At 38.1% G+C, this 25,550-nt stretch overlaps 1 protein-coding gene across 6 annotated transcripts in view; it reads right to left on the minus strand.

Moving 5' to 3' along the window:
- Positions 1-25,550, minus strand: part of Caper (RNA-binding protein 39-like protein Caper) — a 125,779-nt gene that overhangs the window by 90,319 nt on the left and 9,910 nt on the right. For 4 of the 6 annotated variants that reach the window (XM_081740617.1, XM_081740623.1, XM_081740610.1 and 1 more), the window contains exon 2: positions 8,387-8,442. In XM_081740617.1, coding sequence (XP_081596743.1) covers positions 8,387-8,440 — 54 coding nt within the window. In that variant the 5' untranslated portion in view covers positions 8,441-8,442. Of the gene's footprint in view, positions 1-8,386; positions 8,443-20,712; positions 20,782-25,550 lie in introns of all 6 variants that reach the window. The other 2 variants (XM_081740621.1, XM_081740625.1) reach the window with 1 other exon arrangement.

Raw genomic sequence — 25,550 nt, forward strand, 5'->3', positions numbered from 1 at the left:
CTGTAGGCGCAGAAATACCACCGAAAATTAAAATACAAAGGAAGAACTACAGTGATGAAACAAATACAAGTAAGTAAAAAAATGTGTTTCGTCAGTTCAAACCTCAGATAGTAGCACACTCACTGAGAGAAAAGATCCTAATCTTTGGATTGCACAGGCTGTGGCCAACTTCGAACTTCTCCACTTAGCAATAATTATCACTGTAAAATTGACTTCTCAATTTGAAGCATGCAATAAATAAACAAAATGCGTACTACTCGCTTTATAGAAAGAAACGTCTTGTTTTTTTTAGTTAAAAACTGTACTATAAAGACATTTTTATTTTAAGAACAGACCCAACTGATGAATTTTCCTTTTCGATTTCTTCCAATTTAGTTATAAAAGAATACTGTATTGTTATACACTAATCAACGAAATGAATCCGATTTAATTTCCTATCTATTTATAAAATATCAGTCAAAAGCAAATTAATATTTTCATGTCAAGAGCAAGTATTTTATTTATTTATAAAAACCCACAAGCAACGTGAATCATTTTAAGCTGGAACACACACACACACACATATATATATATATATATATATATGGTGGACCGTTTATACTGATGCGCACTTGTAACTTTTAAGATAATGGAAAAAAAAAAAAGCTGAAAATTTGTGTCATGCAAATATCGGCTATGGAACATTGGTATACTCTGTGATACAACAAGGTTAAATGGTGTTGCCAACCCAACAGTTTTTTCTTTCTCTCTTCCAAATGGCACTACGTCAGGTTATTACACACCTGAAATCAACATGTAAAAGAAAAACAATACCACACTTGTTATGCAGTGTTCCAAGCTAAGGATCATATCACAAGCATACAGTGCTGCAGCGCTATGGCATATCACAGATATCTAAAAACAACCAAATTTTAGAAAGTTCTACAGCAGTAATAACGCAAATAATAAGTACATCCAAAGTAGCATACTGTCGAATACCAAAGTTGTTGCCATATAATGTATTTCGACGTAGAAACGAAGTTTCAAGGAACTGAAAATTTGACTCTGCAAGAACGTCGGGAGATATGAAAAAAATGGTAAAATTTGATGTATCGCTTATAATGGCGTATTTGTGAGGACTTCTTGAAACAATGTTTCATTTACTTTGTTTCAATAACATTACAACAATAATTTTTTGCAGGCTTAATTACAGTAGGTTCTCGGACATAAGTAATTTTAAGCAAAGTTGCAAACTTTAATAGTTTTTACTAATTTCCAGAAAGGTTTCAGATATCAAATTGCTATATAAGCCATTGTAATCATCATATCTACTAGAAACCATTTACGTAGTTGGATGAGATACTTACCTAAGTAGTTTTTTTTTTTTAAATAAAGGCTTTAAAATATATAAGATTTTCAATCTTTTGTAACTTGCTATTCATTCGAAATCTGTCATATCGTGATCACAGTATTAGACACTAAAGTACTTTGGCCGTACATGGCCCCATTGTCGTATTTGCGTTATTACTGGTGTGGATGCCGCCAAAATTTGGAATCTTGTGATACTGTAGCATCCTTAGTTTGCAATATTGCATGACAAGTGTGGTACTGTAGGTAGTTTTCCTTTTGCATGTAGATTTTAAATATGCAATAACCTGACGCAGTGCTATTTGAAAAAATACAACTTTATGTTCGATTGGCAACACTCCTGACCTTGTGGTATTAGAATATGCCAAATAATGTCCCCCTGCCGATATTTATATGGTGCAAAATATTAGGGATTTTTGTCCATTAGTTTATAGTTGTCATCTACCTTTAACTGGGTTTTTATCATGTCACTTTATTAAAATGTGTATCGTAGGAGGCACAGGGAGCCTATAAATGAATGCCAAAAATACATAAGCGGAGCAGGTGTTCCGGAGCTTACGAAAATTCCGCTTTTAAGCGGAAAGGAACAATTTCTGTAACTGTGGTAATCTTGCGTCACACTGAAATCGACGCTGTCAGGTATTCTGTGATCGCATCACCGGAAAATGACAGAACTGTTTTGAAATGAATTTTGGAGCATAGTACCTACCTCAAGCTAGGTTTTTATCATGACACTGATTCAAGAGCACATCTTAAGGAAACACAGAAGTCAAGAATTTATCACAAAAATAGAGTGCTTTTGGGTTAAAATGCGTATTCAAGGGAGAAAGACTGTTCATATTATTTTCCATAAACTTCCTTTCCCCGTGCAAGAACGGGCACTTCGGGTAACAACAAATAAGATAATCACTGGCAATACGAAGATTATGTCACGTAAACTATTTCTCTTTTTTAATATATAGTGCAAAATCTGAATATTTCATTAAACTGATAAAAGTAAGGACAAAATCTGAATTAAAGATCTCTTTTGTATAATCTGTCTTAAAAGTCTGTAAGTAGAAATGTTTTCATACCTGTTACCTTCGGATCTCTGTTCATATAAAATTAGTAGAGAAGTTCGTGTACGCGGAATGCTCCGTTCACTAATATATGGAAGTTTCAGGTCTGTTACTTTACGCCGTGTTGAAGTTTAAATCTTGTAGTTAAATAAAATGTCCTCATTTAGTTATTCTGCTAGGTCAGGAATTACATACCTAAAAATACCCGTAAAAAGCTTAAAACCATGTGAACTTTCTTTCGGCTGCTGTCTACGCCATCTTTCTTCCGGCTGCTGTCTACGTCATTTTGAAGATAGGTAAAGGCATATTTGAAAATGGAAAGTACACAGCAACAGCATAAAGTGAAGTTACTACGTAATGAACAATTACGGACAACTGCTGAAAAACGACCAACTGGCTTCAATTAGACACATCTGGTGTGACAGTTCTGACAGTAAGAAATTGGTAACAGATGCTCTGCTGAAGATTTAGAATTTAGATTTGTGGGCTTTCGGTATCTATGGCCATATAGCCTATCACGTATGAGGGATGAAGTCTCTCGACGGAGCACACTATCCGGGGAAAGGAAAAGAACAAAGGAATGGAGAAGGAAAGAAGCGGCCTAGGGTCTCTAAGTTAGGTACCACCCCGGCATTTGCCTGGTGAGAATGACGAAAACCCAGGAAAACCTCATTCAGGATAGCTGGCCTGAAAAAGCTTTTCTCACTTTTTCGTCCGAGTGCTTCCACCGGGAATCGAACCCGGGATCGCTCGCACCGAAGGCGAGTGTTAGCGACTAGGACTTTGCTGAAGATTTTGATAAAATGAGTTTACGACTAATGGCCTGAATTTTCTCAGTAACCAGAATTCTGATCATGCGTTATGACTAATATTTATTTAACAGAGAATGATCCTAACACAAATTCGGCGTTATTTTCAACGAAACTGCTTAAGGATTGCTGAATCAATTTTGAAGAAAAAAAAAAAACACTAATACAAACCAATCTCAAAATAAATAAATCAAAGGAAAATACAAGACGTAGTGTTATTTTCTTAGTTTTTATTCACATACTCTCATATCACTTATGAAAACTCTCTCATTAAACGTAATTAATTTGGTTCCCTTTGAAAGCATATGTTAGGAAAGAGGGCTAATGATTTAATACAGTTTTTATTTGCAGAAAATACTATTGCAGTACCCTGTACAACGATTTCATGTATTTTGGTGGATCATTTTTTGTTTAGTTTTCATCAAATGCCTAAACAAGTTTGTACTCAAAACAGCAGAACAGTTTTATTTAAGTGAAATAAATATTTTTAAAAATTAAAAATAATTTTCATTCCTGGAAATATCAATGATACATAATATGCTATGACTATGAGAATTTAATGTTCAATCAGTATTTCATAGTTTGCAAAATAAGTTAAAGTTCGTGAGATATGCGAATCAACCTAACACGATGCAACACCAGATAATATTAATAATCATAACTGAATTCAAAAACAAGAAGAGCACAGTACGTACTTCAAGCATGTTTTGTATACCATTTAAAATGATAGCGTAAATAATCGATCTGCATCATTGGTTCATTAAAAATACATGCTAAAAATTAATATCTAGATACTGTCTTTTCAACGATTATGCTATGTTTAATTAAATTATAATTTTGAAAGAAAATACACAGAACACATCTAATATTTTAGGCGCAACATACAACAACTTGATCTTAATTGTAATTTAATGCAAATCATAAAGGAGGCGGCGGCAGTACATACCCCCTAAATATTTCAAAGCCGACGAACGCAATGAAGATGTCCATTTTCTGTTTATGTATGCTCTAGACATGACAATTAAATAAATAAATAAATAAATAAATAAATAAATAATAATGAAGACATTAACCAGAATACGTAAGCTGCCTCCTTTTTTAAACAAGTAGCTGGGCCGTAAAGTTTAGAATTCGATTTTCGGAAGCAGTATAAAGTGGTACTCAAGTCAAATAGAACGATTACGCAATAAAGTGACTACTGCCTACTCATATTCCATTCCAGATTCAGTGTTAGCATGCCGACTGACCATGGAATATTAAACTCTGAATAATCTAAGCAATACGGGATAAGCAAGGTACCTCATGTGCAACGATTAATGAGACCTCATGTGCTGTAGAGAACAGCAGCACAAATTTTAAAAGTATACTATACACTTCCCATATTCTTAGACCAAACAGGATTTAAAATAATAATTTCTACGTACAACATTATTTATCTGAATTTACGAAAGTCATATACTCGTTGTGTTCCATGAAGCAAATGCTCAGCAATTCCGATTTCGATCAACTGTAAGAACACAACTTATTTCTGTTAAGGTAAGTAGCTTTCTAACTCTCACCGCATCGAGAAATAATTAGGAGTGGCTTAAATTAAGAGGTATCGAACTTCAGTCTAGGAAGCCTGAATTGGGTCGAAAGCTCACACTTACACCACCCAGAAGAAAAAAAGTGAGTCATTCAGTCGGCCACAGTCATATATATAACTTTCTGGAATCTTTATAATTTACTTCTTAATACACAGATTGCTCTATTCTCATCCGAATAACGTGGAGACAGCGAAACCTGTCACACAGGTTGTACGAATACGTGTATCAATGTAGCAGAGTGAACGTGTAGTGAGAAAAAAAAAGCTTTTGGAGAAGGTACGTTAAGACTTTCCCAAATAAACTTAACCATTTCCCACAGGGTAGGCAGTGTCAAAACAATTGCTTTGGGGTAGGACGGACTTCTGTTAGTGTTCTTAACTAAACTGTGTGGAAAGCAGTCTCCTCCACAACCTATATCACCAATGATTTTTTTTTTTTTTTTTATTAACGTCCCACTCATTATGCCCTTTGGGGTAAAGAAAACGGATGATTAATGGAAGTGAATGATTGTGAAATACAATATTTCTGTGCTCTCCTACTGAGAATCAAGCCCGAAACCAGTGCAAAGGCAAGGCACATGCGCTAGCTACTAAACCAGAGCAGAGGGAGGGCTTTATGGCCAAACAATTACATAGGCTCATTCAAAAGTGAATCGTACAATCCGTCACAAACTGAAGTTGCAAACTCTCCGCAAGGCCAATCAAAACCTGGATTATCACGAAGCGAAAGAAAAGGAACAGAATGTTGTACAAAGTGTCACCTAGCTGTCGACTGCTGGAAATTTGTTGTGAGAATGATGAGCATCGCATGGATCTTCCTAAGTGACTACATAAAAGTTCAAGCCATCACTGACAGCGAAGTTCGTGAAACTATACAAGCTTGTGCTTCAATAAATAAATAAATAAAATTAGAAAGGTTTCACGTTTGTTTCTAGTCTTTGCTATAAAATGAAGCTTACTATTCCTTAAGGTTTAAAACATATTATCAAAATCAATGCTGCTTATTACCAAGAAATGTCCTATTCCCAGTTTACACAGACGAAATACCAGTATTGTGTAGCGATCACGTCCATCGTGTGGAACTGCAAAGCTTCAAGTCAAACGACCCAAACAGTGTTGACTTCTACCGACGCACAGCAGCTGCAACTGGTATCCACTCCATTCCGTTCGACGATAGTCTCATGGATAGAGTTCTGCGCGAACACAAAATATTGCTCCGCAACATTTCTATCTAATTCCGCAGTCCCGTACGCAACATCTCTATTTGTGTCCGCAGCTACTGAGATAACTGAAAATTTATTGGCCATCCTCAAAGAAAATAGAAATAATATATATCCACAAGAAGCTATATTGATGCCGATACCTGTAGAGGTATTCGCATCCGCGCAAACTTCTACCTATGGATTTATTATGCTTTTGGCATTCTGAATTGGCATGTTTTTATCATGCTGTGATCTCACAGTGAATGGGCTCTAGAAAATCTGCAAGCAGAAGTGGGACAGCTACACGAAGTCTGCTCCACTGAAAACAGTAATTGTGCAATAGTCCACACCGGTGGTCATCATATCGAAGATTACTGAATATCTTAGGTAATCAACAACTTCAAGTTGTTCGGATGGAAATTGATCAGCCTTTGTAATACGAGAGAATTACATGTCCCGAAGTTTGGGGTCACGGTAGCTTAGTGGTATAGTGCTCACCTATGATGAGAAGAGTAATTAGTTTCTTTACTGCCAATATGAGTTCGTGGTGGAAAACATCGCGTCCGTGGGCTTTTGTAGGTGGTCTATTTCTTCCCACATTTTCTTTCTACCAATTATTCTAAAACCGTTTAGTTTCATTAATCATCCGTCTCCTTGTAAGATATAACCGTGGGATGTAAAAACGCCAATTTCATTGTACGTCCCACAGTTACCGATTTTATTCATTACTAGAATTTTAGATACATTGCGAAGTTGATTTTCATTGAAAACAAACAAGTAAACATGGATGGAAATTTGTAAGTCAATTAAAAGTTCTATTTGACGGTAATATCTCATCATTCTTTTGCTGGACCTAGAATTACCGAGTGGGTTAAGAATTTGATATATTATTTCCTTCCCTAAGGTTTTTATAAAACTTAATACCAATATAATGTCTAAACTTTACTTTTTTAAATTAATATTTTTCATATCACTAAAATATAGGAGAGCAAATTTTAAATCAAACCTGTTATTATGCAATTACAGTTAAATCTTTTATGCAGAGTGTAATTTCTACAAACCATCCAAAGCGTCTGTGATTCAAAAGACAAATGATTTAGACATATCTAAAATTAAGTTCTGACTTTTAAAATTTTACAAACGGAAATACTTGTTGAAAATATTTTGTAAACATGGTTATTGAAAGCTTACGAAGTACGTTCCACTCTTCTCATTTTAGATCAGACTTCAATTTTATACATTAAATTATTATTGGAATTATGACATATATATACTTATTTCAAAAAACTTTTATGCAGCATTTTGATAATCCGACGGGATTAATCTGAAATTATAAGACAAATTCTCTCTTCCCTTTCACACCATCTCTCTGCCCCACTCATTCAGGTGCTCATACACTCAAGTGATATTCACATTCACAGCCATACGAACATGAATCCCATTCATGATAAAGCACTAACAATACATGCATACATAACACATCTTTTTCACTTTCAATTAAGCATTTCGAATTTGGAAATTTTTCACAACGGATGCCCTCTGCTCTTGACTTATGTCCGTGCTTTCTTCGTATGCCATATTCCTGGACTCTCTTGGCAAAGACTGATGATGCAAACCCATCTGGGCGACCCTGAGATAATAGAAGGGGACATTTCAGAACCTCTCCAAAATGTTAACAGGGGGGTCACATGAACACACAGTTCGAAGTTAAAAGATCTACAAATTACATTTACGCTAAAAGTGGAAAATTTTTAACATTTAAAGTCGTAATTGCTTTTCTTCTTACATTTGCAAGTAACTACATTCAATTCTCAAATAAGACTTTTTTTCTTTCGATAAATATTCTTTTTCTTTACTTTTAACAGACTGGTTCATGGACCCAGAAGAATGTGAAACTACATATAACTGAAAGAAATTCATATTAAATTTTTGAAATAGTAACTAAATTATCAATAAATGGTTTTAAAAAATATACAAGACCCACAGAATTACTCTTCCTTCAAAATTTACAGTACCAATTATTCCCATGCGTACTACCTCTTGGGATGCAGCTGCGACAGTGAAGAGTTGTAAGCTGGATGCTGTGACATGTAAAAGTCTACAAGATACAGAAATGGGGCATCATATAAGACAGTAGTAGTACGAGGTCTGATAAAAAAATAAAAATAAATAATTTCACCTACCATTAGAAACAAAATATACGGCTACTATAATAATTCATTCAAATACGCTTTCTGAATACAATCCAGTACTGAAGGCACTGATTACATTGAAAGATTTCTTTAAAATTTAGGAATGTGTCAACTGGACACTTATACGGAATATAACATCACATAAAGCATAATTTTACAGCTATTATAAGAGAAGTGACAAAAAATAACTTACCCCTTTCCTATATGGTGCTTCAAGCATAGCTTCTACATCCAGATCCTCCGCCATATCTGAAAAGAGAATAAACGTGTGTTACCAGTAGTGCTTAAAATAAAAATACGACGTTTATTTCGATCAATCATTGTAAATGCTCCCAGTGTAGAATTTCGTACGTAAATTAATTCATTACCATAGCTATGTAGCTGTGGAATGGGGCGATTACGAAAATCGTATGGCAGTAATAGCTCTTCATAAAGTGGGTCTATCAGACCCTGTGATATTCACAACTTAAAAAGTTGAATATTAGCAAATCTTTCGTGTATTGGACCATCAAGCGATTCACAAAGACTAAGACAGTTGACGATCGCCCAATGCAAGGCCGCCCACGCAGCGTAAGAACCAAGAAGTTAGTGCAAGCAGTTGCGGCCCATATTCGGAGAAATCCTGTAGGAATGCAGTCAGTGTTTTCTCGTGAGCAGAACATTTCCAAAATGTCAATGTTTCGTATGTTAAGAAGTGACTTGGAGTTGAAGACTTACCGGCGAAATACAGGTCATTTCCTAAATGCACGTCTGAAAGAGCAGGTGATAAAAGCAAAATGCCCATTGCAGCGTTACGCAAACAATGAGTACAGGAGAATTCTTTTTACAGATGAAAAGATATTAAACTCTGAGGAAGCTTTCAATTGACAAAATGACCGAGTGTATACTTCAACTTCCCAGGAAGCTTGGAAGAATACCTTAAAGATCCAGAGGGGTCATCATCCGGCCTCAAGTCACGGTTTGGTGGGGAGTGGCGTATGATTGCACCATAATGCTGCGTTTATATATATATATAAGGTGAAAAGTCAGCTAGAGTATACGAAAACACTGTTTTGAACTCTGTTATGAAGCCTTTGAGAGACACTTTGTTCAGGAACCAACACTGGACCTTCCAACATGATTCCGCACCAGCCCACAAGGCACACTCTACCCAGAAGTGACTCAGGAGAAATGCCCCTGTCTTTATTGCTCCAGATGATTGGCCTGCCAGCAGCCCTGACCTCAACCCGTTGGACTACAGTTGTGGTCAGTGCTTGAGAGCATGGTCTTGTAAGAAGGGGCATGCCAATATTGACAGTCTGAAATGTTCCCTAGTGAAGGCAGATTTCTCTATAAAGACAGTGCGTAATGTTATAGATGAGTGGCCGCAGAGACAAGAATTGGGTGAAGCCCAAAGGTGGCCATTTTGAAACGTAATTGGTGCTATGTGTTTGTTAGACTTGTAAATAACCCATACAATAAGAATATTAAAGTACTATCTTTAACACTTTCATAATAATTCACTTTTAATGTTGTGTCAGTATTTATGGTATGATTAGGTACATTATAGGTTAAAATTGTGCCTGATACATTGACCGTCATCTGAGCCATATGTGGCTCACAACTAAACTGCTCCATGAGGCCCCGTGAGCCATATATGGCTCACGCGTTGAATTTTGTTTGGCACTTATCTGAGGCCCTACAAAAAGGATTATGTTTTCTTTTTCAATATGATGTTTTGGGTCAAGTGTGTGACTATATTGCTTTTCGAATTATACATCCATATCCACGGAAAATGTTAACTTGTTGAAAATGCAAAAATGCAACTTATTTGGCTTTCATTCACCTGTGGTACTTCGCAGTGTAGAATTTAGCATATTCAAATACGTACCTAGAGTCCTTAATATTTGATGTAAGTTTATTTGAACCAGATCTGGCTCCTGGCGAGAAAATATGCATGAGCCACATGTGGCTTACATGAAAAACAGGAAATAGACACTATATTAATAATACATTATTGCATACCATTAAAATTGTAAAAGAAACATATTTTAATGGTATGCAACAATGTATTATTAATAAGAAATTGTCAATTTCCTTGTTTTTCATGTGAACCACATATGGCACATAGGGCTTAGACGTAAATTTGTTACGTAGAGGCCCCATAAGCCACATATGGCTCACGCATTTTCTCCCGGCAGGAGCCAGATCTGATTCAAAAAACTTCGAATATTGAATATTGATGTCTCTAGGTACGTATTATTTGAATACCGCTTCGTGGCCTGATAGTAACCATAAGGCAAACATACGTTGGCACTATGGTCCACTCTCAAGAATGACTGATCTTGGGCAGCCAAAGTGTTAATTAAAATTTCTAATTGTTCACGTTTATTTAAGTTGCCCATCAACATGCAGTTACACAAATATTTAAATCTAAATATCGTTACGACTAGGAATGGCCAAAACCTTCCAGAATCGGAAATCCCACTTTCCTGGTTTTTCCGAACTGTAGAATTCTTTCGAAATCGGATTTTTTCCGAATTCCGGAATTGGCTATACCTAGTTGCTGTCCTTGTCCTAATAACACAGAGCAACGCACGTTACGTTCTGTCATCACCGCCCATTTTGAGATAATTAAATGAAACAATAGAGTTTAAGTTGGAAAATTAAATGATCATAATACATTACTGCAGAAACACAAATTTTAATGTTCAAATCTAAATACATTTACAGCCCCTATCCTATTTTGAAATAATTTAATTGAAACAATACAGTATTTAATTTTCAATTAAATCGTGCCAACAGTTTTGAATGGAAAATTGGTTGCACACTAGCGACATTATTAAGGTGGCCATACACACGCGGTGAGTTGGTAGTCTAGCGACCGGCAACTTTGATCGACGGGAAATAAGATTGCACGAATATTGCCCCGCGTATTTCGACCAGATTGCAAGCAATCTTCTCACCGCCTGGGGATTGATTGACTGAAAAGTTCATTCGATCCACCAGGTTGCTGAGCGCGCTGGGCATCGCCACCTGATGAAATTGCAAGGAAAATAGCGGCAAGCAATGATATCGGGCGACCACTGGGTGTCTGGGCAAGCCCAAACCTCATGTTCCACGCAGTAACAAACGCCTTATCAGTAAGTACAAGTTCTTTTGTGTTCTAGTTTATAACTGAGGAAGTATAAGTTCCCAGTTCTATGCGTAATTTCATTGGTTTTTACCAACATATAATATGTATTTACTCGAGATCAGCATCTTGAAGCCAACAAGCTGGAACGTTAGGTCAGATTCCTTAATCTCGACAAATTATTCAAGAAAAGTGCAGGTTTACATTTGAATGATAATGAACTATTAAGTTTATTGAACCGATATCGAGAAACTATTAGTTAATAAAAAAAAATGAAATGAAATCTTTGAGTTTTACGTCCCACGGTTATGCCGGTTAGGCTAAAGGAGACTATGATTATGAAAAATGAATGAAATGGTGGAATAAAGAAAGTGGGAGGAAACGGGAGAACCCCGAGAAAACCCACGCACACGGTGTTTGTCCACCACAACGTTCACTTGGCAGGGACTGGGATCAAACCCGGAACCCCAAGCACCAGAGGTAAACGCTCTTCCATATTAGTTAATAAAATTAGTACAAAGATGCATACCAAAGTTGTTAAATCACTTTCGATGACAAAGCGCTTCACAAATAGGTATATATGCACGACGAACTACATATAAGAGCGCCGCTCATAGCACGATTCCAAAAACCAAACTTCATACGGCTTCCCGTCACGTGTTCAGCATCCAACTTGGCAGTAAACGTACTGAAACAAGCCACTGTATTAGAGAGTCAAACTGGTTGTGTGGGGTTGACTGAAGCCGACTTTCGTTCTCTCTCTGGAATAAGCGGAAATCTTTCATTATCACCTTCAAATGGTGCTGGAGTAGTCATGTGCCACGCTCCAATGGAGAAAAGGACGATAAACTTCTAAAAGAAAGGCATCAAAATATTAGTGAAAAATGAAAAGCATATAACTGTAACACAGAAGAGAATTCTTCACAAAACTATTAACAGTCACTGTACGAATACTTAACAGTGAGTGACGTCACAATTGAAAGAGGCGAAAGAAATGGGATCTCTTCGATGGGAATAAACCTAAGCGTCCTCATTAAAAGACGGAAGGAAAGCAGCGATCAACTTAAGAAATATCAAAAATAATATCTTAGCCAAAGTGGAAAAGGATACAGGGCTATGACGTAGTTGGGTCAAAGCTACAGATTATGATGTGGAAGAGAACTGAGATGGCATACAACGACTAGACTCAGTAGAGTTGGCAACCATTTAGTACGATTCAGTCTTACCCGTATGCTGGATCTCATCTTCGTAGTCTTTCGCGGTTCCTAACCAGCGAAGGCCTATCCGTGGCCTATAGGACAGTAACTTACAGCTTCGAATAATTGTTATAGCTGTAGCAATTGCATTAGCTCCGAATAATTGCATTAGCTGTATTAAACTTACGACCAAAGTGTGCACGTGCCTGTGACTTTCACTCGTCGTTATAATCTGAAATATGAAATCTTCAGGTTTTACGTTCCACGGTTATGCCAATTAGGCTAAAGGAAACGGGAGAATCCCGAGAAAACCCACAAGCACAGTGTTTGTCCACCACAAAGTTCACACGGCTCGTTTTAATCTGATTAGCGTTTAGGATGTAAGTATTGTAGGTCTAATATTCACGATTCACGATCGTGATCAGTAATCAGTATGCACGATTGATTAATCAAGATGACTCAAGAAAGAGTTACCTAGGTGTAATTATGACGTTGGCCAGTGTATTCTAGAGTAAATTGGGAGCTCAATATTGCTTTCTTTAGTAATCGTCTTTATGGTGAATGACTCTTTAAATTCACTATTAATTGCTCTATGCGATATTGTAACTCATGCTAATGCTGTAAATTAAGGGTAGAATGTTTCATGTTGTGGACGGCACGATCCTCGAACCCAGGATCTTTGATATTGTATGCTACCGGTGTACCAACCTTTTGTAATTAACCCAAAGAATTCTAACAAAGTGGCAACATAGTTGTGAAATAGAATGTAGTGAATCACTCATCACAAGAAGCTTCCAGTCCTTCGATGTAGTCTCCGCCAGCCTGTTGAACCCTTCGCCAGATGTCTGGTAACCGTTGAATATCTGTCAAAGCCTCACCTTGTGAGAGGGTGTTGACAGTGCGCCCCCAAGGCCGGAACAATGTTGGAAATGTCTCTGAAACGTCTGACCCTGAGAGGTTCTTTCATTTTGGGGAAAAGATCAAAATCTCAGGGGCTCATATTCGGGGAATCAAAATCGCAGGGGCTCATATTCGGGAAGTATGGCAGGTGCTCCAGTACCTCCCAACCCCGTCGTCGTAACAAGAGTCTGTACTGGATTGGCTGTATGGCATTTGGCATTGTCGTGTAGGAGAATTGGTCCAGACTCCAGACGTTTGCGCCGCAATGCTGGTCGCAAATGGTGACTGAAATATGAAGCATAGTATGCAGCATTGACGGTAACGCCCGGTGGAACTTGATGTGACAGGATAATACCTTCGAGGTCGTAAAATATTAACATCATCACCTTCATATTTGCTGGCTCTTGCCTAAGCTTTTTCGGTCGTGGAGATTCTGGGTGGTGCCATTCACTCGACTGGGGTTCGTAGGATCTTCCCCACGTTTCCTCCCTTGCAATAATGTGGTGCAAGATGTCATCACCTTCCTCATTGTAACGTTGAAGGTGTACGCGCGCACATTCCCACCTATGCCACTTTTGAACCTCGGTCACAGCATGAGGTACCCATCTGGCTGCAATTTCTGCATGCCAAGATCTTGTGTTAGTATGCGGAACACTGATCCGGAAGAAATGTTCAGCTCCTGCGCCAACTCACTACAAGTCCAGCGTCGATCACCGTCAAGCAGTGTCCGTAGTCTCGCAAGATGAATTTCGTCCGTAGCCGTTCGCGTATGTCTCCCACCGTGCATTTTGTCTGTTCGCTGTCGTCCCGCCTGAAATGCTGTAATCCATTTCGCCACTGTCCGATACGGTAAAGCAGCGTCACCACAGGCCTCTACTAATCCTCTGTGAATCGTTCTAGCATGCCACCTGGAATTTCATAAACACACGCTGTTCTGCATGCGTGAACATTGCAATAGGGCGATATTTCACACAACAATCACTTTAACAATGTCTACTCGCCAAACACACCGTAATATGGGACCGCAGCCGAGTTGAACTGACTCGTACACATCCACAAAACACACTACGTTCGTCATTTGTCTCCTGCCACACGTCACTCCAATCGTAGCAGCGTTGCCAGTTCGAGTTAAATGACCCTCGCATTTAAATGACTGAGAGATAATGATGAATACCTGTAATATCATCTATTTCTAGGTATGTGTTGGGTTGAGAAAATCGTGATAAATGCAATAAATTATTTATACTTTTAAGAGAAAATAAGACGAGTAATACTCTCTTATAAAACATGTATTAAATAATTAGACGTTCAATTTATAACCGGAATTTCTTTTTCCCGGGTATTGCTGTTCGCAGGTTGGCGTCCGTATCCCAACCTGTGATAAGGTAGTAGTAAAACTTTTCTGCGACAACGGGTAGTTCAGGAGATAGAATCTCAGACAGCGGCGATGGACATTAGCAACAAACTAGGCAGTGTGGAGATGGCGGCCCCAGTGGAACAGCGCTGCATCGTCAAGTTCCTACTGAAGGAAGGTTTGAAACCTGGTTAAAAGTCTTCAGAAGATTAAGTGCGCAATATGGCGACGAGACACACTCTCAGTCGCAAATGTACGAGTCGTCTTCAAAATTAAATGCAGGAAGAGAATACGTTCTCAACATACGCGTACTCCACGCCGAGCTACTGCACTCAACGAAACCAACATTCGTCGGGTGCAGCAGCTCATTCTGAGTAATCGACGGATCAGTGAGAGACTTGAGTGCGAAAACAAACATCAGCGTGGGAAATGTAGAACCGATCATTCATGAGCCTTGAATTTCCAGAAAATCACAGCCAGATGGGCCCAAAATTGCTAAGGTTCGACCAGAAGCAATGTAAGAAAAACATCTCGTCTCAGCATCTACAACGATTTCAGGGAGAAGTCAAGAGCTTCCTTGCGAAACATAATCATCTGCGATGAGAGTTGAGTGCATCATTACACTCCGAAGTCAAAGCGCTCCAGCATCCAGACTCGCCGCTGCCCAAGAAATTCAAGGCACAAGCGTCCGCTGGTAGTGACGCTAACGGTATTCTGGGGCAGAGACAGGGTAATATGCACTGATTTCCTGGCACGCGGGGCATACTACATCAATGCGGCATACTACAACCACCTCCTCCGGACCAAAGACAAAGAGGCTTTGAGAATAAAATGGTTACAGACGGTGACGGATGGCGTCATCATCCTGCATAACGCGTGTCCTCATACGGCCACGACTATCACCAAACTTGGTTGGGAAATCCTAGACCCTCCTCCGTATAGCTCCGATCTGTCCCCTTTCGAATTACATCTTTTTGATTTATTCAAGGAGCACCTGGGAGGAGAGAAATTCCACATCTAGGACGAAGTCAAAACGTGTGCTGAAATGGCGGAGATTGTCCCAAAGAATTCTATATCGCAGGTATACGGGCACTCCCGCACCAATGGGACAAGTGTGTGCGTGTACATGGGGAATACCTTGAAAAAGAACAGGAATTGATTCGCACGTTGTCTTCTCTATGTTAAAGAAAAAAATCCGGTTATAGCTCGTATTCCACGGTCCAAAATCAGAAACATTCCACAGTTACACGCCTGATCGTACTAGCCGGCAGATTCTCACAATGTCTCTCTTATCGGCTCCAAGCGCCTCATTTATACAAGTCTTGTCTGTGAAGTGTGAGTGGACCACAGTGATCAAGTAGAAAGAGATCCTCATGTTCCGGGTACGCTGTTTCAGCAAAGACCTCTTGAATAAATTTGATTACACCTGTTTCATTCATTCTACCTCATTTTTGAGGCGTCGAAAACTTTAAACATGTTTTGTCAAACAACAGGCCTAAGTTAACCAGTGAACCCTTGATAAGTAACAATTCGCTGACAAAATTTGACTCTTGTTTCTTCTGCGAAACCGTTGGAAAATTTCGTATGTATGTATGTATGTATGTATGTATGTTATATGCTGGATAGCTTTCAATGTTAGGTTTCTCTGAAAACTGACATTCGTAAATCTTGAGCGAAAAACTGTTCAAACTTTGCCATCGATTAGGGTTCTTGTTTTGGGTTCGTTCGGAAGGTCATGACAAGTTCTTCCAATCGCAATTACCAAATCAACTCCATTCTAACCTTCTACTCTGATCGACCCTTGTAACTTCATTCAGTGTGACATTAATGTAAGAAAGAAATGATAAATGGGGCCTCAAAATTGTTGTCCAGTTGGGAACATATCTTCCCCTATCTTTCACAGTGACCTTTGCCAACCAATGATTTCCTCATACAGTATGGTGTTATTATAGCCATAACTTATGTGTATAGCTATACAGAATTAAACGACACAGTTATACTGAAACATTTTCGCAGATGGGAACTAAATTTGTTCTATTTAACAGCGTGCCTAGGAGGAAGGACCTACAGCTTAAGAGTTTGAAATCGTTCCATTTAATAACCTTTCCACAGAACAGAAACCGGAACAGTTAAGTACAGAAATGCACGCGTACTACCTGCTGGGCTTCTTTAAAATCCATATACAGCCGTCTTTTTTAATTCGAAGGAACCACGAGAAAAGTTTGAATTATCCACAAATATGCATTGCTGAATACCTAAGTGAACTTAAATATTGAAGTTACATTCATTTGTTATACTCAAAAATCTCATACACTGCTTGTCTGACTATAAAAGCAGCGCTACGATCCATTCTTAATTTCACTCTTCTTTGTTTTTACGCTGCAATTTTTAGTAATTTCCATGACCAAGTGATAAGATCATTTCTCGCAAATAGAATATCTTTTCATCTTCAGTATCAAGTTCCTTCCAAACTGACTGCTTATAATTTAATGGAGGGAATGTATCCGACCGATAAACTTATGACACAGACACTCAAATGATAAGATATCTAACTTAGACCCTTAGATATCTAACTACGTGACCTCCGAACTGGTCCAGTGGGAAGTGGTCCTGGGTTGATTCCCAGTGGGAGAGCACTAAAATCTGAACACAATTCGGTGCTTCGGATTTCATCTTAAGTTTGTAGGTCCACGTCTCCTATTGCCTCAGTACTGAAAAGGAACACTAAATTACAACAAATAAACAAAACTTAACCACGTATTCGTGTATAAGCATGGTTAAGTCCACTGACTTACAAGTATACTTAACCCTTTCGAGACAGGGTCATGTTTGGCGTTTCGTAGACTTTCAGTTAATGAATTATAACTTAAAGACTATTTACTCGATTGATATGGTTGATACCTCGTTTCTTAGAAAAAGGTTATGGCAATTTTATGACGTAAGTTTGATTGCAGTGTTGCCAATGGGAAGGAAATATAGGGGTAAAAATTCACAGAAAATTCCCTACCCGATTTTAAGATCTTCTGGAGTTGACACCACTGTTGCAACAGGAGTCCAACTCACCTCAAAAAATTATTTGGTATGTCGACAACGCACAGTGAAAACCTGAAGTCCCTGACTGCCATACAAAGAAAAAATTCAGCTTGTCACTTTCTTCTGTTCGCCTTCTTTAAAGAATTTTAATTTGCTTGAAGAACCACATTACTGGTAACACTTCTACACATTATTTCTACATCTATGTACCAGGTAGGTTCCAAAAGCTTTTACATATTGGCTCTTATTCCTGAGTCTGAACTCAGCAAAAAAGGTAACACAAATGAAGAAAGAAAGGAACTGGGATCACTGCATCATAAACCATAAACCTCAAAGAACATGGAGTTTAGTGTTAAAATTTGAACAGAAGTCATTATGCAGATGGTGCTCACGTGTCTTTGATAATGTTTTAAAGCAGAGTACCCAATACAACATTTGCCGAAAAGTTGAAAAGAAATTCCCTATAACGAGATGTTAATTTCACTACAAGCTTCTTAAAAGCTGCAGAGCCACCATAAAATATTATAAAGGTAACCAAGAAAGTTCTGTCGCTTTTTGTGAAGGCATGTGTTCCATTGGCCCTCACACCGTGAGTTGAATGCGAATGGAGATAAAGCGAAGGTCAGTTGTTGGTGTGAGTATATCCAACATATTACCTGATTGTGGCAGTTCAGTTACACCGTGAACTTGCATAAGGACAGAGTGAACACGGGACCTCCACTGAGCGTCATAAGCATGTGTATGCTGTAAGGGTTTAAACTGGGGTCAAATGCCACTACAAAGGACGGACGATATGCCATGCCTTTGGTGAGGATGTCATGACTATGCGGACAGTGCAGCAGTGGTTTAACAAATTTCAAATTTAAGGACGGTGACGAAACACTCGAAGATGCACCACGTCGAGGAAGACCAACATTTGTACAGAATGAACAGAGGCCAGACATGTGAGGAACTGGAACTACCAGACATGTGAGGAACTGGAACTACAATTCAGCGTGAGTGGAGAAACCATTCGGTAGCACCCCCATCAACTTGGGAAGCATTACAAGTGGAGTCGGTAGGTCCCACATGATTTGACTCAGGGCCAGATGGCAACACGAGCAGACACATGTGTTTCTTTGCTGTCTCGTCTGAGGAAGGAGCCATTTCTGGACAGGGTGATGACATGTGATGAGAAGTGGGTCCTCTATAAAGCTCCACGGCGCAGTCATCATTGATTAGCATCCCATGAACCAGTTCAAAAGCAGCCGAAACCAGCGTTGCATCAGAAGAAGGTCCTCCTGTGTTTGGTGGACTGCTTGCGGTATCGTGCATCGAGAACTGCTACCAGCTGGTCAGAGCATCAATGCATCTGTGTACTATCAGCAGTTGAGCCGTGTTCAAGAAAAACTCAGAACTATGGAGCCAGCACTTCTGAATCGCAAAGGGATCCTTCTGTTACAGGACAGGACAAGCCTCACGTGGCTAGGGTGACCCGGGATACTATTCTATGCTTTGGATGGGAAACACTATTCCATCCCCCATACTTCCCGGACACTGCACTGTCCGATTATCACCTGTTCCATTTCTTGGACAATTACCTTACAGGACGCCAGTTCAAATCCCCTAGTAGAGGTGCAAAATGCACTCTTCGCTTCATTGCCCACCAAGTTCTACCACGATGAAATTCAAAGCCTTCCAGAACGTTAGCAAAAGGTCGTCGATGCTAATGGGGACTAATTTTGTTCTTCCAGGTATGTCTTAGATGAGATATCGATGTTCGAAGGTGGTGGGTGAAAAAGCGAAAGAACTTTCTTGGTTACCTTTATAGAAGTGGCAGGATGGTTACTTAAACCCTCTACAAGAAATTGCTTTCAAATGAGAAATTGCTTTCAAATGAACTGGAATGAATGTCGGAGGAGATGTGTAAAGAGTATCTTGAAATTGAGAGGGGGGGGGGGAATGAGTTATATACAACAAAAAAAAAAAAAAACTCAAGTGAAGAATGGAGCAACGCAAGTGAAGAAAAAAATCGGATCATCGCAATATAAAATCTTCTGTATATTCACTTTAAACGAAACAAGTAAATTCAGAGTAGGTTAGAAAATAGCTTTGAAAATTATCCCACAGTGCAGATGCATTAACGTAAATGTGATTCAAGTAACTTTAAAAAATCGCTGAAGTAGTCATGCTAAAAAAAAAAAAATAAATAAATAAATAAAATAAAATAAAAATAAAAAAAATAAAACTGGTCCTTAAACCGCCTACGGTTTTTAGTAACATTCGATATGCGTCCAATCATAACTCTGAGTGAATAAAAGTGGGAGTTTTAATGTTATTTACTAGCTACTCTTCCCAAGTCTTCGGCTCGTCTGCCTACACGATAGCAACATCTCTTGGCTTCAATAGGAAGGAGCGCAGCTAATAACTACTATTAACCTGACTGTGAAACATTAGTAGTGTGACTGACAAAGGTGTCTGTTTTATAAGGATAGTATGTATAACCAAATTTACTATTTTTTACATGCTCGTGACATATAATATACGCTTATTTTATAATTTTCTTACATTCGTACACTCATGTCCTTTGTCCATGAAACGCAATTCTTTTTTAAAAAATCGGAAGAGTGAATTCGAACATACACTACAACAAACTTACACAGAAAAAGACTACGATAACAGAACTGAAATTACAGATGTGCTGGGAATAATTTAGATTTTTTTTTTTTTTTTGGACTACAATCTACGTTTCTGTGACCAGGAGTGTACAAAAAAATTGTTCATTATTTTACTTCACTACACAGCGATGAAGCTGTTAGTGCATTTAACAAGAAATAAATTTATTTCACATTTTACCGAGAAATAAAATTCTTTTATTCTCCATTTTTCTTCTATAATATGACAACTACATATTCAGGGTCAAATTATGTAAGTGATTTCCTTACCTTCATACCACTGTGGTGGAGGATGCAGCTTCGAGGCTGTGTGGAAAGCTGTTATTTATTGAGGTGCACCTAAAAATAATAATTTGTGTTTATAAGCTAACTAGTTGGGAACATCGAACTTGTTAGTCTGCTCTACAGATTTTTTTTATGTTAAAATTTCTTTCAAGTTTATAAACTGGTTTCCTCAAGTTTGACAGAAGATACATTTTCAATGAATCTATAATGTAAGGAAAAAAAATAGCAACATGTGAAATTCGCAATCTATTTCTGTCACAAGAAGACGACAGATTAGTCCTGCAAATATGCTGATAGTAATTATATTAGTTATTCGCAAATATCTTCCTCAAGAAACAAGGAGTTGAGAGTTAAAAATTTCTTGAGAGTAGACACTTACATTCTCTAATTACAAATTAATCCTCCGTTGGTAACAGGGGTAACGCGTTACCCCACCTGGATTATTTTGTTCAATTTTCATGCAAACTTTGAAAATAACTGTGTTTATTAGCATGCATGTGATCTTTGTTCACAGCACCTTTCTTTAGTGAATCGTGGGAGTGTTGGAGTGACTGGCCACCCCTGTTACCATTCTCATTCGTAAATTTCTTTACTAATAACTAAGCACTTTTACGTATTAACTACAATTATGAGAGTATCTGGTCTTAACTTTGAGAGGTGTTTCTTCTGAACTGAAAGAAAAGTTTTGAGTGGAGTACTAACCGCGTTTCTAAGTAATGAACAGGACTAAACTATGTTTAGTATAGTTTGAGTCAGCTCTGAAATAATAGTGTCCGATTCAGAGGCTCTGATCATTTGAGACAATATTGTAAATAGCTAGAGGCTCACATACTTGCTGAACCAAGGAAGACAAGAACAGCAATTAGTATTATTGTACTTATACGAGGGGGAGTCCAAAAATGTTTCCCAGACTCTGGACAGAGGTTGGGATGCAACACCAAAAATAGCATGTGTCATTAAAGATCAGACGCACCTTTATTTTTCAACATAAGTATCACGTACATCGAGACATTTGTGATACCAGTCTATAAGCTGCAAGAGCCCTTCGAGGAAAAATTCATGGTTCTGCATACGGAAGACGCGTACAACAGCTTCTGTGACTTCATTGATGGTGATATGACGGTTCGCTTTAATCATGTCATCCACCATCTTGACATTTTCGTCTGTAGTAGCCGTGCACGTCCTTCCAGGTCTCGGTGTATCCAGCACTCGCTGCCGTCCCTCCTGAATTGCCGACACAATCTCCGTATTATTTGTTTCGACATCACATCAGGCCCATAGACTTCCACGAGGCGGTTATGGATTTCTGCTCCCGATACGCTACGTGTCCATTCATAGCGGACAACCACTCGTACTTCCCCCTTTGACCACGAAATCAAGACGCGCCTTCTCTACATAGCTACCAGGCTCCGACTGAGAAACTTGTTTCCGCTTTACCCAGGCGCTGCGACGACGCCATCAGCAGGATCGTGGGCGAACGACTCCCACTTGTGTCTAGGTGTGTTGCGCGTGCAACTGCTGTCTTGTTTCCCCAACTGCACTTCACATTCGTGGGGAAAACGAAAGGGGAAAACTTATTTTCGGACTTCCCCTCGTATCTCCTGTTAAAAGAACGTGCATGTATAGTGTTAAGATTATCAATAACATCATGATACCAATCGACGGTATACAATGTATACCAACCAAGCGTTAATTTTAATTGTTTCATTCTGAACAGATAATCCTTACGCCAGTGGCCCTTAAGTGTACAAACATTTTCAAACAGACTCCTGTCCCCATATGCTCAATAAAATATTTGATCTACGTTTGAAGAGGAATTTCTTATAACGTGATAAATTGCATAGACGCTATTTAAGCCTTGCTATAAGAAATCCATTAATGTTGGAACAAATCTCGCGTAGATATGTAAAGAGTATCTCCGAAACAGAGTTATCCACGAACAAAGCCAATATTCTTTCGCATCGGTATGTATAGAAATGGTTGCAAAGGAACTTGACCCTGTATCTCGAGATAACCCACGATTTCTCGGGTTTTGGTGTACAAAAGAGCAAACTATACATTTCATTTATCTCAAAATCAAGTTTTTTGGAGATACCCTACTTCACACGCTCAGCTGAGAAATATACTTCTCATCCATTTACGAGTTGTATTTCACTGGCAATCTTATAGTCCTTAGTTTCGATTCACGGAAGTGCAGAAAGACATTTATTATAAATGTAATATTTCCTAAAAATAAATCCACTTCTATTATAAATTTACACTTAATTTAGTATTGGAGTCATTCCATTTCAAATCTCCAGGGTGGTCCACACGCTTGTCTCAGATTTAGTTTATTTTTTAAAAAATAAGAAACTACACACAAAATTATTAGACCCGATTTTTTTTCTTTTTGCTGAAAAAATTTTTTCTTTGATATACAGCCTTCCAAAATGACTGCCCTCCTCTCGTATTGCTCGAAAAACTGAAACACATGCCAAATCAAAAGTTCTGTTGTGAAGAAACGAGTGTACTTAGTAACATAATCGCAAGAGCAGGAAGAGGATCAAGTTGTATGTTTCGATGGAGGGCCAAAATTCGTCTACTGATCATATACGAATCGCGCAATTCACTCGCAATGTTGCCAACTTTCGTTTTTTTTTCCTCACGAGCAATATCAACCATATGCTTCTAGCATCGAAATCTACTCCATAAGGTCTCTTGAAAATGTAAAGGACTTACGTTTCTGATTATTACATCCTACGTTATAACGATGAAAATTTCATTAAGACGCCAATGTTTGGGCACCATTTTCTCAAAAACCCCACCTTTTAACAATCTGATTTTTTTTTTACAACTATTGGAGAAGTACCTAAGTATTTAATATCCGTTAACCGTTCATGCGGCTGCAACCCCTAACATTCGCAATTAATTATTGAAATTTCGATTTTTGTACTTGAAATGTAAATATTTCCTATGGGCATTTAGGTCCTATACACAAGGCGAATTGAAAGGGAGTCTGAAAATTTTGAGAGATGAATCCTGACATCAAATCAAGTAGAAAAGTCCCTATACACATGAGTCGAATTCCGCTTCGTTTTCGAGTTACAGGGTTTCCAACTTGGGACACAAAATCGGCTGGCGACAATAGAAAATAAAATATACATTTCGCGTTAAATCAGAAACTGTGTGTTAAAGTTATGATGAAGTTTAGAAAGTTGATTTGTACCTATATGATGATTTTTACGTGCGTTGCAATTCGGTTGGCAGTGTTGTCAACTTGGTAAAACTTATTTGTTTCCAAAGACACTACGTGGATTTTATTTGATATTTAGTGTTCATTAATGATTGTAAACATCACATGAAGCACAATTTTCCCCACATCACCACAGTTTTCGAAAACTTACATTTATTTCATTAAAAGGTTTTATCTCGTGCGCTATTGATACTGTAGTTTGCAACATTGAGTGTGAATTTCACTTAATGTTTATCATCATTAGTAAAACCAAAATGTTAAATAAAAACTATGTTTGTGTAAGTTGTCACAATATTTATTATTATTATTATTATTATTATTATTATTATTATTATTATTATTATTATTATTATTATTATTATTATTATTATTACAGAACCTCTCGTATCTCTACGCATCAAGTTCGAACTTGTTCAAGAAGTCTGCTGCAGCCACTAAACAGCTTGTTAGTGATTCGGTGTCGTGAATATCGTCCTAGTGTTCTCTGGAACCATGAAAAATGTTTTCACTGGTAACATGACATTGTATTGTACTAATTACAGTGTTTGTGTGAATAACAATGGAGAAGTCCTAATACATTAAGGACCTATTAAATGTGTTGGTTATGCTAAAAGGCATAAGAAGATTGTGTACAGAAAGAATTCTTGACAAAAATTTATCTTGTGGTAAAATATATGGATTGCGTACAGCGTGTCTGCCCAAACGTACTATTAGGGAGGGGGGAGGATTATTTGTGTTCTGTACACGAGGCGATTTGAAAGGCAGTATGAAAAATTTTGAGAGGTGAATCCTTCACCGTAGTCTAGGTTTCACAGATAACGGACGTTTTAATGGCGACACATTCATGTTTAGTATGTTAACTGTCTAGTTAATGGTTTCCAAATCTACATTCAGAGGAACAAATTCTTCATCTTGCTGGTGCATAATTTCACTTTACACTTTCAATTTACACTTTCTTCCGTGGTCACCAAAATTTCACACACATTCACGTTGTTCATGATAAATATTCAAAGCACCCTTTATACAAATAATCATCCTCTCCTAATACTACGTTTTGGCAGACGCGCTGTACGCAATACATATATTTTACAGCAAGATAAAATTTTTGTCAAAAACTCTTTCTGTACACAATCCTCTTATGCCTTTTAGAATAATCAACACATTTAATATGGTCCTTACGTAATATCGAATATGCCCTTGGGGTTAGTTAGCTACGTATTTCAATGATCCTAAATAAACACTTCCGTACGCAGTGTTTCTTCTTATTGAGGATCACACAACTGGACAAACTAAGAAGCAGATTCGAGTTGAACGGTGCGAAAACATGGACAGCAAATTTCAAATTGGTGACAAGGAGGGTTTTGGACATTGAGTTATGAAACACAGGTTTCACAGTTTGATCTAGAAATGAAGTGCCAGTCATTTGCATCACTGGCAGTCAACCTGTCAAGAAGTGTGGGGAAAAAGTGATGGAAACACTCTTTTCAACAAGACATATGCTTACAATTATTTCACAAAATCAACGGATTGTTACCGCAAGATGGTACCCGAGTGTGTATCTTCCAAAAGTGTTCCGAAATATCCAAGAACA

Source organism: Thermobia domestica, chromosome 2 (genome assembly GCF_964235325.1).
Source record: "Thermobia domestica chromosome 2, izTheDome1.hap1.1, whole genome shotgun sequence".
Taxonomy (NCBI): domain Eukaryota; kingdom Metazoa; phylum Arthropoda; class Insecta; order Zygentoma; family Lepismatidae; genus Thermobia; species Thermobia domestica.